This window comes from Lutzomyia longipalpis, chromosome 4 (genome assembly GCF_024334085.1).
Source record: "Lutzomyia longipalpis isolate SR_M1_2022 chromosome 4, ASM2433408v1".
NCBI lineage: Eukaryota > Metazoa > Arthropoda > Insecta > Diptera > Psychodidae > Lutzomyia > Lutzomyia longipalpis.
This window is the reverse complement of record NC_074710.1, coordinates 20,656,916-20,670,054: the sequence shown is the minus strand read 5'-3', so window position 1 is coordinate 20,670,054 and position 13,139 is coordinate 20,656,916. Positions and strand designations below refer to the sequence as shown.

Below are 13,139 nucleotides of genomic sequence, written 5' to 3'. Positions count from 1 at the left end.
AAAAACTTGGAAAGAGATTACAAAGAAATTATTTCGAAAAAGAATTTGTGAAAAAAAAAATATTCAAAGTATTGAAATAATATTGATGAATATGTGAAAATTGAATTACATCGTGTACCTGCTGGGTTAATGTCAAAATTAAACGATATTGTAATTTATTACACCGTGACCAGCTTGGTTAACACTATGAAGGGAAGTATAATACTCCGAAAATGTTTTTTTACGCTACGTGTATAGCACAAGTAAAAAAAAGTACGGTAGAAAAATTTTACCCGGCTGGTCTTTAAATTATTTAAATCTTCTTTTTTTCTCGTTTATTTGTTTTTCTTGACTAATTTTATTTTTTTACAGTTTTGCGAAACACTTTTCTATTTTCTCGTGTTTTCTGGAGGAGTTTTTAATATTCCACATTTAGAAAACTTTAAGATTTCCTTAAATATTTGTCAGCTGGGTAAATGCCAAATGAGAACTATCAGGCAATTCATTACAGCGCGTATAAAAATCAAAATTGTCAATACGAAGCGTTAAGGCGTCGCATGGTTTTGAATATTTTAATGGCCAAATAAAACGACGTTATAATTTTTTACACAGTGTAGAGAAATATGTAGAAAAATACTGTCAAATGACGGCAGTCAGTGTTTTAAAATGGAATCATTATCAACTTAAAAAACATCAAGTAAACTTTGGTCCAGCCGGGTAGTAAGCCAAAAATGAACATTTTCTTGGTCGAAATGGAATAATTCTTCTGATCAAATTGAAAATTTTTCAGACCACTCGACTAATTATCTGATTAATGATTTTTTTCCGATAAAATTTGACATTTGGACAGAATTTGACATAATTTATTATAATTATAAATTAAATTTATAATATAATTTAAAAAAAAATAGAAGGTATTATAAATAATTCAAAAAATATAAAATTTAGAATTTTTAAATTTATTTCAAGCAAAAAAATGAATTAAAATATTTTTATAAAGAATTTTCTTTCTTTCTTTATAAATTTTCCTCTTGCAGGTATCTGGAGTTGCAATCGAGCGGCCGACGTGATGAGTTGCGATTCCATTTTACCTATACGACGTCAGAAGGTGTCCCCCAAGTCCATGTAGAATCTTTCCCAAAAGTTATCATAGATGATAATAAATGGCACAAGATTGCCCTCTCTGTGAGTGGCTCCGAAATTCAACTACTTATTGACTGCCATCCATTGTATAGACGAGTGACACATTTTTTACCAGATAGAAATTTTAGTGCTTCCAATATGCAATTATTTGTTGGACAGAGAAATCAACAAAATCATTCGTTATTTAAAGTGAGTAAAAAAAATCCTTTTTTTCCTTCATTTTTTACAGGTTATTTTTCTGTTTTTTAAATGCTTTGCGTTGTCGCTAAAAATGTTAATGTGTGTCTGGTGTCATTTGCGTAGATTGCATCAAATACAAAAAGAAGGACTATTAATCAATTAGGCAATTAAGGACAATACGTATGTAATTTGTGGGAGATTAAACACCTCCGCATAGTTTTTATTATTCCTCCTAAACTCTCCATTGATTCATTATCAAAATGATGACGCTTTCATGATAAAAATTCAATTAGGCTCTTAGCAGGAAGGATAAACATTTTGTTACAATGAGGTAGAGAGACATTCAAGGACTCTTGTATCTAATATTATTTCATTTACTATAATTATTAATGCGCAAGGGGGGCATTTAGTGAAATTCCTCCGGTAGAGGAGTTGTGGTAAAATATCATCCTTGACGTGTGTTCACGTCGAAAATTAATCCATTCAATACGGCAAGAGAGCTTTTTTTTCAGCCACCCACACACGACAATTACGCGGACAAAAGGGGAGGTAACATAAGTTAATTTGATAAACAATTTAATTATTTCTAAATCATTTATTTCCGTCCCTCCATTTACGCACAACCCTCACACAGAATGGGAAGGGGGGGATGGAATGTCATTCACAAGAATTTTAACAGCCACAATGATGGTTTAAAGGGTAGGGGGAAAAGTCTACGATGGAAAGTTCTCCCCGTAGAAAGGAATTCAAATTCCAGAAATTTTTTTGTTGCAAGAATTTTCCTTTAAAAAAAATTCTAAAGTAAGTAGAAGACTTTATACAGGTTAAATAATTAAGGAGAAAAAGGATGATAACTATAAGATTTCGTCTTTAAAATTAACCTGTGAATGGAATTAGTTTAATTTTTTGAAGAGTTTTACTTACTTGTTACTTTGAAATAAAAATAAATAAATATCTTTTAAAATCGGATTTAAAGTCGTTAAAATCGAATGAATTTTATTCAAATCAGTTTCTGAATGATTCTTAAAATTACTAAAAATTGAATTTGACCGGTTTAATATATTAAATTGGCGCTTTGGCTCTAATTCGGTTAGTTGTCAGATCAAACATAGTTTAAAATCCGAATTAAAAGAAGTCAAAAATTGAATTAAAACCAGTTAAAATCGATAAATCTGCCTGACTACCTGATTGTAACTATTTAAAAACCTTTAAAAACCCAATGAAAACAGAATCTAAAACGAATTAAAACAAAAACCGAATTTTAAATCAAAACCAAATTAAAAGCTTTTTGATAATCGATTTAATACTAAATCTAAATTTATTTTTGAATTTAATTAAAACCACCAAGTAAAAATTGAATTCAAATCAGTTTAAAGTTCATCAAAAGCAATTTAAAACCAAATCAAAATCGTATTAAAATCAATTAAAACCTGAATCAAAACCAGTTCAAAATCGATCAATCTGATAACCTGATTGGAATAATTCAAAAACTTAAAAAAAAACACCAAGGAAACTAAACGAATTAGAACAAAAACCGAATTACAATTAGTTAAAACCCAATTTAAAATCTTTTTAAAAATTGATTTCACACTGAATCCAAATCCGTTTTTTAAATCTACTTAAAACCGGATTAAAACCAAATTAAACATAGAATTCAAATTAGTCAAAAACCAATAAAAAAAAGCAAATTAACACCCGAATTGAAAGCCATTTTAAATCAGATCAAAACTAAACTAAAATCAGGTAAAACCTGTATCAAAACCAGTTAAAAATCGGATTGTAACCATTCCAGTTTAACTCAAATTCGTATAGGAAATGAAGAAACCTTTCAAGTCATAACTTATCTCAAGCTTAAGGTTTTAACTTGTTTTAATCCGATTTTGAACTGTTTTTTTTAACAGATTTGAAGTAAAAATGCAAAATTGGATAATAAATCTTCTTTTTGTTATTCTATAAATTTTAAATGATATTTGTGGGGTTCAGCAGAGAATTATTAAAATAAATTAAGCCTTTGGGGTGCGCATGAAACATAGAAACCCAATGGACACAAAAGGCTTAAATTTCTTAACAATTTTCTATTATTTCTTCATTTCTTTTAATTTTAAAAGTTTCTGCGATATTTCCCTCGAAAGCTCTTTTGCTTTATTTCGCCACATCCACATTCCTTGAATTGTATATAAAATTCTCAAGACATTATTCTAAAATACAGTGGGACCCCAGTACAACGACCACTTGGTTGAGCTACTCTCGCGCATTGAAAATAATGAGTGTGAAGAGTACATCCGAGTGGTCGTTGTACTGGGGTCCCACTGTAGTTTTTAATAGTTTGAAGAACCCTCCCCAATAAATTGTGTCCATAAGTCAAGCAACAAAAGGTCGTTTTGTGGTTGTGAGTAAGAAGCATTTAGCAGTGAAAATTCCGTCCCTTTTGTCGCTTCACAGCTGAGTGGAGGAAAGTATCCTTCTCTCCACAAAAGCATTTTCCCTTCCGCCCCATGTATTTGGCCGCGTCGTAAATTTAGCCGTCCGCCCTTCTCCACGGGCCCCACGGAGGTCACACAGAAGCGGCAAGAATTTAATTACTGCGCCTGGTGCATTTTTGGATGAAAGACATTGCCGTGTGTGTGACGTCTTGCCTCCTCCGTCTTGACGTCGTTTTTGTGGTGGGTGAATGTCTTTCAAAGAAGTTGGTGGTGACACGCAAAGCAATCATTTGGGCGCTACTGGGGGGAGAATTTTTTAGGGAGGGGAAAGAGAAATGTTGTTGCAGTCTCAACTATTTTTTTGGTTGGTTCTGTTTTAGGGCTTCATTCAGGATGCTCGAGTAATTCCGAGCTCCTACGGCTACCTAACGCAGTGTCCACACTTGGATACGCACTGCCCAACATGTGGGCAATTTAGTCATCTACAGAGCTCCGTTGAGGAGTTGCGTCAGAGTTTGGAGGATCTTAAAAAAAGGGTATGTTGACAAAAGGAAATTTATTTTTTCCTTAAAAATGTTTCTTTTTGATTTTTAACACGACTTTGGCAATGAATTCAGCTAGTGGCTGCAGAAAGTCGCGTTCTGGAGCTCCAAGAGTGCGACTGTCGGAAGTCGTGCGTGCTGGAGAATGGCACGCGGAAGGAGGATGGTGAGACGTGGGACGTGGGATGCGAAGTCTACAAGTGCGACCGTGGCAATATCAGTCACGGTGCGCGAGTCTGTGATCCTTTACCGTGCAAGCATCCTGTTACTTTTGAGAATGAGTGCTGCCCAAAGTGTTTGAGTGAGTAAAGAAAATTTTATTTTTATTTATTTATTTTTTAATGGAGAATCTGTGACTAAAGCTGTGTCATCTATCTATAATTGATTTCAATGTTGTCTGTTTTGCATAAAAAAAAAAGAGTTAACTTTAAAGGGATTTTTTAATGTTGAAATGAAGGTAAATTTCAGAGAATAATTCTTCGTGTAAAAGATGAAGATTGACGAGAGGAAGCCTCATAAGAGAACTTAATATTTCCATTTTTTTCTGATTGAAAAATGTTTTAAAATAGATCTTAATAAAAAATCTTAATAAAAAAAATACTGAACGATTTAAAATGAAATAGATCAATAACACGAATCATGGTCCGATTCTGAAGTCAATCTTGAAATTTCGTATCTTTAATTTCTAAGATGAGATCGTTAAATCGATAAAACATCAGCACATACACTACCCTAAAAAAAGTTTCCGGGCAAGCAAAAATGAGGTATCTTTGAAGGCAAATTTCAAGTGGCTATATCTCCGACTGTGGTTAACCGATCTTCAAAAATTTATTAGTTTTGGAAAGATACATTTCTCACCTTTATAAATCTGGCAAATTTTTGAAAATCGGTCAAGCGGTTCGGTCATGGCAGCCACTCTAGTAAACCATAGTGAGAAAATACATTTTTGACTATATCTCAGTTTGTGCTTAACCGATTTGAACAAACTCGGATTCAAATGATAGCTGACCATGTCCTCTAACTTTAAAAAAAAATCACTCAATTCCATCAAGGGGTTTTCCTGTAATGTCATTTTTTGTGAAACTCTTTGTGCAAATCTCAGATAATTTTAATGAAAAAATAAAATGATAAATTCTTTTACGTTTCTTTGAATTCACAACTCTGAAATATTTAATTGGAAAAATATTTTTTCTTGTTTTCAAACTTTACATTTTTAAGTTTTATTTTTTCTAAATGAAACATTAGAGTACTAAATGATGAAAATTAACGAATTTTCCTAAGCAAAAAAATAAAGAATTGAACAGAAAATTTAAGAAACATTCGCAATAACTTGACTCATTGAAACATTTGATTTTTCTATCACTGAATTATGAATGCTGCCAAATGTTTAATGTTTGGTTTATGCAAGGAATGTTTTTCTGAATGAAAATTTTCAGATTATTCGTCATTAAGTTCTAAACTATTAGTAAATATTTCGGATAATTCATTAAGAAAATTCAAACTATTCGTTAAGAAAAGTCAAAATATTCGTCAAGATTCGGATTATTCGTCAAGAAGGTTCAGAATATTCGTTAACATTTCGGATTATTCGTTAAGAAGAATCAGATTCTTCGTTAAGATTCGGATAATTCGTTAAGAAAATTCAAACTATTCGTTAAGAAAAGTCAAAATATTCGTCAAGATTCGGATTATTCGTCAAGAAGGTTCAGAATATTCATTAACATTTCGGATTATTCGTTAAGAAGAATCAGATTCTTCGTTAAGATTCGGATAATTCGTTAAGAAAATTCAAACTATTCGTCAAGATTCAGATTGTTTGCCAAAATAATCTAAATATCCGGCAGATAAACACGCCTTGCTTAACTTAATCTAACCCAAATGAACGTCAAAGGGTTAATGTAAAATTACATATCTACAATTTACCTTCATTAAAAAATCTTTTATTAATTCTGTAATTTAATAAACTAACTCTGCATGTTCTGGGACAAATTTTAAAAGAAATATTGTAATCTGAAGAAATGTCCTGTCTGCCCTAAACAACAACAACAAAAATTCTCATTTCTCTTACAGAAAAGTGCTTCATCAAAAAGCAAGAATTTGAACATGGCGAAAGGCAAATCCTGGGATGCCGCAACTGTTCATGTATAGATGGAAATATGAAATGTGATATATTAGAATGTCCAAAGTTGTCGTGCCCAAAGGAAATGCAATTCTCCGTGACGGATGAGTGTTGCAAATTCTGTCCAGGTGATTACGATGACAATCACGATGAGAATGATGGTGGTGATGAATTTCGTGGCGCGGAGGTGTTCGATGAGGACAACTTTGTGAAACCCATTAAGAGATAGCACAACCCCTGACTCCTCCCCCCTCATGTGAACACCCCCCTGTGGCAACAAAACCTCTCTCTCGTGCAAAAAAAAAACCAAAAAAAAAATGAAATTCAGTATTTTCAATCAAGAGAGAGAGTGAGAGAGGAGAGGAGGTGCGAAAGAGAAAGAAAATTTGATTTTGAAAAAAAAATCATTCATCAGGTTTCACCTGTACTTGGTATTTTGTGTTTTAACAAATTACCTTTCCTATCATTTAAAAAAACCGCCTAAAAGCGCCAACTTTTAGTTAGAATTTTTCACTTTTAAAAAAAATCTACGTAATAATCATTTCCATAATGCTTTTCATTGTTTTTTTTTTAATTAATAATTTGTTGATTTAGATTAAGTAGTATGAGTTTTTTTTTGAATAATAGAATTAAGAAAAACATTCCATTTTTTTACACACAAAAAAATCATTTTTTGAGCAAAAAAAATTCATTCAAAAACATTTTTTTCGATTAAAAAAAAAGATGGAAAATCATTTAGTTTAGAAAAAAAATCGTACAAAAAAATGCATTAAATGCTCTCTCTAAAAGTATTTCAAAACTAACAAAGCTCGCCCCTAAGAAAAAAACAGGTTAATGCTTTATCTCTCTCTGCAAAAAAAAAAAAAACGTTTTCTTCCCCTAAAAACTCATCTCTACGCATCTGCCCACGCATTTTGTACAATCTCTCTATAATTCTATATTCTCGCCATCCTTCTTCATTGTGTGTTCTTCGAAACTCCCATCAGTTTCTAATCTAAATGGGAAAGGGTTTAAAAATACATTTAAAAAAAACATGCTTAAAATTTACCATCTGTATGTGTTAAACTAACCCTCGTTTTTTCTTCTTCTAACCCCCATTTTCTCTTCGCCATGTAACCCCATCTATATGTGCATTACTAAACAAATAAAACCAAAAAAAAAAACAAACAAAACATCGACATACAAAACGCGGAAACAGGAGACGATTACTGCTCGAAAGGTCACGCATGTCATACTAATGCTACGTGTCTTAATCTTAACACCAAGTACACGTGTACCTGTCGCCCGGGCTTCCAAGGAGATGGGTTTCATTGTGAGGGTAAGTTTTGTATTTTGTTGAGAAATCTTTTCTATTCTTTTTCCTTTTTTTGTTTCTTTAAAAAAAAACTTATTTAATGACTTTTCTGTTTTATTTCTAATTTTTAACCTCAATTTTTTGTGCTAAAATTAACCACGGGACTTTGTGTGTAATGTATTTAAATCAACTTTGTACGGAAGCTCCACCTTTTGGTAGAAAACTTAAAAAAAGATTGGGCAGGAATTAACCAATCAGAGAGAAAGCTCCAATTCTTCTTTTTATTTAATTTTTTGTTATTTCAAAAAGAGCCTAACGAGTGAAGTTTGAGTGCAAAGTTGCTTTAAATAGTTTACCGTGATGTTAGTAGTTTAATAATAATTAGGAAAATTGGGTGAATAGGAAAAAAAATCTGAAATAAAATAAAGACTTCGTCTATCTGTTTTGGCTTAAAAAAATAACTTAAGATAGTTTTCTCCGGAGTCTTCAAAATTATTTGAAAACATTGGGCGGAATTCACTATACTCAGTCGGGCTTAAAATTTTTATTCGGTCTTAAAGTTTTAAGTCAGTTTTTTATTAAATAAAGTAAAATAAAATAAGAAAAATAAAAAAAAAATGTAAACAAATTAAAAAATTAAATTAAATTAAATTAAAAAAAATAAAGATATTGTAATGAAGTCTTAGACTTAGCTTCTATAAATTTCTTGCTCAATATTCAATGCAATTTAAGATTTATTTTTAATCAAATTCAAGTTCTTTTATCAGAAAATCTTGCATATTTTCCAGGACAAATCAGGAAAATACAACCTGATTTAAAAAGTTTAAGTCAGACTTGAAAAACTGACTTAAAACGTTAAGACCGACTTAAAATATTAAACCCGACTGAGCAGTGAATTCCGCCCATTATGTGCTGCATATACGTTCAATTTTAAAAATTAGTCCTTGGACATTAAAAATAACCATCAAACGTTAGAAAAGAAATGTCAAACGCTTATAAAAATAAATGTAAAGTCGTTTTTGATTCATTTTGAACGTCTCTAAATTACAAAAAATTTAATAATAAATCGTAAATTGATTTTTGACTACAGCAAAAAAAATCTAACGTAGATTTTGTGGTCTTTCTCTTACTCATCTGTTTTTCCTATTCACCCCAGTTGACGGTACAACAGTTCTATGCTTAAATTAACAGTTTTGATAAAAAGTATTAAAAAATAAATTACTTCATTCCCATAAATATGAGAGCGATTAAAAAGATAAAAAAATTGATAATAAGAAATATTTTTATTTGAAATCTTTTGGAAATTAATTATTTTTCAAATAATAAAAAAAGAAAATTTAGAATAAGAAATTTAAAAAAATTTCTGTAATTTCTAAAGTTTTTAATGCGTTGTAATGAGTGAAAATCTCCTCAAGTTTTTGTTTATTTGTTGACTTTGCCACTGAACACCCTCAAACCCCAAGAAAAGGGGCTGAATTTAAATTGAAAAAAAAGCTTTAGCCGAGTGGTTTTGAAATGTAAATTGTGGTTGCAGATATCGACGAATGCGCTCAACAGGGCGGCCTCACGGGCAATCATTGCCACCTGAATACGCGCTGCGTCAACACGTCGGGGTCGTATGTGTGCGAGTGCCTGCCCGGCTATCGTAGGTTAGACAAATTCAACTGTGTTGAGATCGATGAGTGCGCCACGGGTCAGCACGCGTGTCACGCCAATGCGGAGTGCATCAACACGCAGGGCTCCTACCACTGTCGCTGCCGTCCCGGTTACACCGGTGACGGCTACGACTGCAAACGTAAGTAGAAAAGCAAAAAAATCGAAAAAATGTTCCATCTGTTATTTTTGCCGCCAAATCTGTCCCCTTTTTCACCACTTTTCCTTTATTCACCATTCAAACTCACCATCTTGCTTTTCCCCCTTCGAATAAACGCCAAATTCAAATTATATTTTTCATTAGTTTAAAGAAAGCTTTCTTCTCTTTTTTTTGCCATTCAAATCTTCTTAAAGAAAGTTCCTCAAAAGCTCATCAAAAGCTTTCCTTCTTTGTCCCTTTAAAAACAAACTTCTCGTGATTTATTTGATGATTTAGCGAATAATGTCGAGAAGTCAATTAGAAAATTATTAACACTTCATCAATTATTTTGGCATTTTGAGAGGATTTCCCTCCCAAAGCTCAATGGGAAAGTTTTAATGGGGTAAAAGAGATAAAACATTCCGTAAAGAGAGTTGAGTGACTTTTACTGGGTTGTTGGGAAAAAATTCACACATATAGAGTTTTCGGAGGGAAAATGGAGCAGAAATTACCACATTTAGGATCAATTAGAAGTTTTTCTTTTCCAAGAAAAGAACTTTTGAGCTTTTTTCACTTCTGGGAATTTTATTTTTAATTTTTTTCAGGATTTTTTTATGGTTTTATTGTGATTTCTTTGATGAATCTATGTTGGAAATAGAATGCAAAATATATTTTTTATTCGTGATTTAATTTTTTTCATGATAATTCGAGGATAAATTGTTTCTTCGTCAGGTACTGAGAAGAAATAGAAAGTCACTTTATACGTGAGAACGTTTCCAAATATAAAAGGAACGAAAGACTTTATTTTGAGCACGAAACTTTCCCAATTTATGCTTTGTTAATGCCTGATGAAAGCGGTTATTGTTCACGAAACGTCAATATAAAAACAATAAAAAATAACCTTCTGTCATTAAATTAAGAATTTTTAGAAGCAACTTCAACTTTATTCTCTTTGAAAAAAGAATACTAAAAATATTTTTCTTTTTCTAAAGTTTTTTAACATATCGAGGATCAATAGTTACTTCATCAGGTACTAAAAAGTGTACTAAAGAATGTACTAAAATTGAAGTAAATCGACAAAAAAAAGGATCCATGAGTTTTTATTTCATGTGAAGGAACCTCCTTTTTTATTGATGAAATTTACGATTAAAAAGTACTAAAATCAGGCCTAAAATGTACTAATTTTAAGCATAAAGAATATGAAATTTAAGCCATAAAACTTGCTGAATTCTAGATGAAAAACTACTAATTTCAAGTTTTAAAAATGCCTGATGAAGCTGTTTATTAGTCTCAAAACGTCAAAGAGAATAAAAGTTCAAAAAATCACTGTCTGTCATTAAAAAAAAAAAGATTTATTAAAAAGGAAATTTAGCTTTATTCTTCTTTAAAAAAGCTCTAAGATCGTGTTTTCCTTACTTTCGTTTTCATTGACATTTCGATGATTAATAAGTCTCTTCATCAGGTATTAAAATGGTAATTTTTTTTAAGTGACAAATCGCCTAAAGAGGGATCAGTTAGTCTTAATTTGTGCTGAATATCTTTCTCTTTCTTTCTGTTCAATGCCTGATAAAGATGGTTATTTTTCTCAAAACTTCAGAGAAAGTTTTTTTTTAAGAAAAAAGATTTTTTTAAGAGAAAATTTATCTTTATTCTCTCAAAAAAAAAAAACAAACAAACAGCTGTATGCAACCAAACGTGCCTAAACGGTGGCCAGTGCGTAGCACCGGGCGTCTGCTCGTGCCGTGTGGGCTTCGTGGGTGCCTCGTGCGAACAAGATCTGGATGAGTGTGCTACCGGTATGCACGGATGCCGTGAGTCGTCCGTGTGCGTAAATATGCCCGGATGGTACTACTGCAAATGCAAGCCGGGCTTCAGGACACGCGACACAGACTGCGTGGACATTGATGAGTGCCGCCATGGGACACACAGTTGCCACCCAACGGCAGGCTGTGTCAACACAGAAGGACACTTTGAGTGCCATTGTCCTCCCGCCGAAGAGGATCCCAACTGTCGCCTTAGTGAGTTGCCGTCTTCCTTTCCTTCTCTTTCTTTTTTGTTGAAGGAACAAGCCAGAAGGATCAATAAGTTTTGTTGTAAACACACGTCTTCCTTCCTTCTTGGGACAGGTTGCATGTTTGAAGACAACGAAATTCCCGATGGTGCGAGTGTTTCACCGGAAAATCAACCGTGCAAAGTGTGCACGTGCGAACGCGGTGTGATCTCGTGCAAAGACAAACCGTGCAACTGTTCAGCATGGCGCGGGGGTGTCGGACGCGATCTCTGCTGCCCACAGTGCGACCCAAAGGAATCCTGTCAGCATCAGGAGCTCAAGCATGTGGTCTTCCAGAGTGGGGAGCAGTGGATCTATCAATGCCAAACATGTGAATGCCTCGTAAGTTTCTTTTCTTTTAACTTTAAATTCCTTTTTTCTTTTTAGTAGTACAAAGTCGGCCATTTTGAGAAAAAATTCTTATGGGTTTTGTGTTTATTTGTGCTCTGTTTCTACTTCTAAAATCGAAGGAAGAATAAAGGTTTTAGTATATTGGGATCTTTCCAATAACGGTTAGTGTTTACAATTCAGTCAAGCAGTTTAGATAAAATTCGAAAAATCGTGAAATTCAAAAAAATAACCGAAAGAGGCTCAATTAAGCTTAAATGTTTAGAACATAAAGAGTACTAAATTCAAGCTGAAAAAGTACAAATTTCTTGACTAAAGTGTACTAAATTCAACACATAAAGGTACTAAATAAAAATACTAATTTTAAGCCCAAAATGTACTAAATTTTATTCGAAATAAACTTCAATTTAGCACCTTTTAGGCTTAAATTTAGTAGGTACTTTTTCCGATATTTTATACAGTATAATTTTTCAGCTGTTTTTTAATAAAATCTAGTACTTTTAACTATTGAATTTAGTACTTCTTCTGCTTGAATATATTTTTCGGATAGAATTTAGTATTTTTTTTAAATAAAATCTTGAACAGATAATTCAATAATTAAAAGTAGGTACTAAATGCATCCCAGAAAGGTACTAAATTTAAATACTAACTTTGCTAACTTTAAGCTTACAAAGTACTAAATTCAACCCAGAAAGCTACTAAATGTGAGCCCAAAAGTGCTAATTTTAGGCACACAGAGTACTAAATTCTATTCGAAGAAGTACTAAATTCAACCCAGAAAGCTACTAAATGTGAGCCCAAAAGTGCTAATTTTAGGCACACAAAGTACTAAATTCTATTCGAAGAAGTACTAAATAATATTCAAAATGTACTAATTTCAAGCTAAAAAAATACTAATTTTACGCATAAATCTTGTTTTTTGGGGTTTTAGTACTAAAAAGTCTCAGTTTCAAAAGTAAAAGCTTAAAAATTCATAAATTCAAGACTAAAACGAACTAAATTGCTAAAAAAATTGAAAAATTGCTAAATTCTACACAAGAAAGTACTAAATTTGTTTTTCTTTTATTCGATATTCGAATCTTCGTAAAATTAGCTAATTATCGGAATTAAATGATTTTAAAGGAAGTTTAAGTTAACATTAAATATCTCGGACTCTATAGCTCGGATTTTAATCGAGTAAAGCTCAAATTAAAGATTTTATTGAAAAATTACAAATATTGGGCCTAATTCAGCGACCAAGAAACCCTTGAAATCTTTAAATTTTGTACT

At 32.2% G+C, this 13,139-nt stretch overlaps 1 protein-coding gene across 10 annotated transcripts in view; it reads left to right on the top strand.

Moving 5' to 3' along the window:
* LOC129794794 (protein kinase C-binding protein NELL2-like) overlaps positions 1-13,139 on the top strand; it is a 74,336-nt gene that overhangs the window by 47,828 nt on the left and 13,369 nt on the right. For 5 of the 10 annotated variants that reach the window (XM_055835650.1, XM_055835651.1, XM_055835653.1 and 2 more), the window contains exons 5-12: positions 1,017-1,311; positions 4,106-4,261; positions 4,343-4,568; positions 6,338-6,514; positions 7,585-7,704; positions 9,215-9,475; positions 11,152-11,490; positions 11,599-11,864. In XM_055835650.1, coding sequence (XP_055691625.1) covers positions 1,017-1,311; positions 4,106-4,261; positions 4,343-4,568; positions 6,338-6,514; positions 7,585-7,704; positions 9,215-9,475; positions 11,152-11,490; positions 11,599-11,864 — 1,840 coding nt within the window. The remainder of the gene's footprint in view (positions 1-1,016; positions 1,312-4,105; positions 4,262-4,342; positions 4,569-6,337; positions 6,515-7,584; positions 7,705-9,214; positions 9,476-11,151; positions 11,491-11,598; positions 11,865-13,139) is intronic. The other 5 variants (XM_055835660.1, XM_055835659.1, XM_055835658.1 and 2 more) reach the window with 2 other exon arrangements.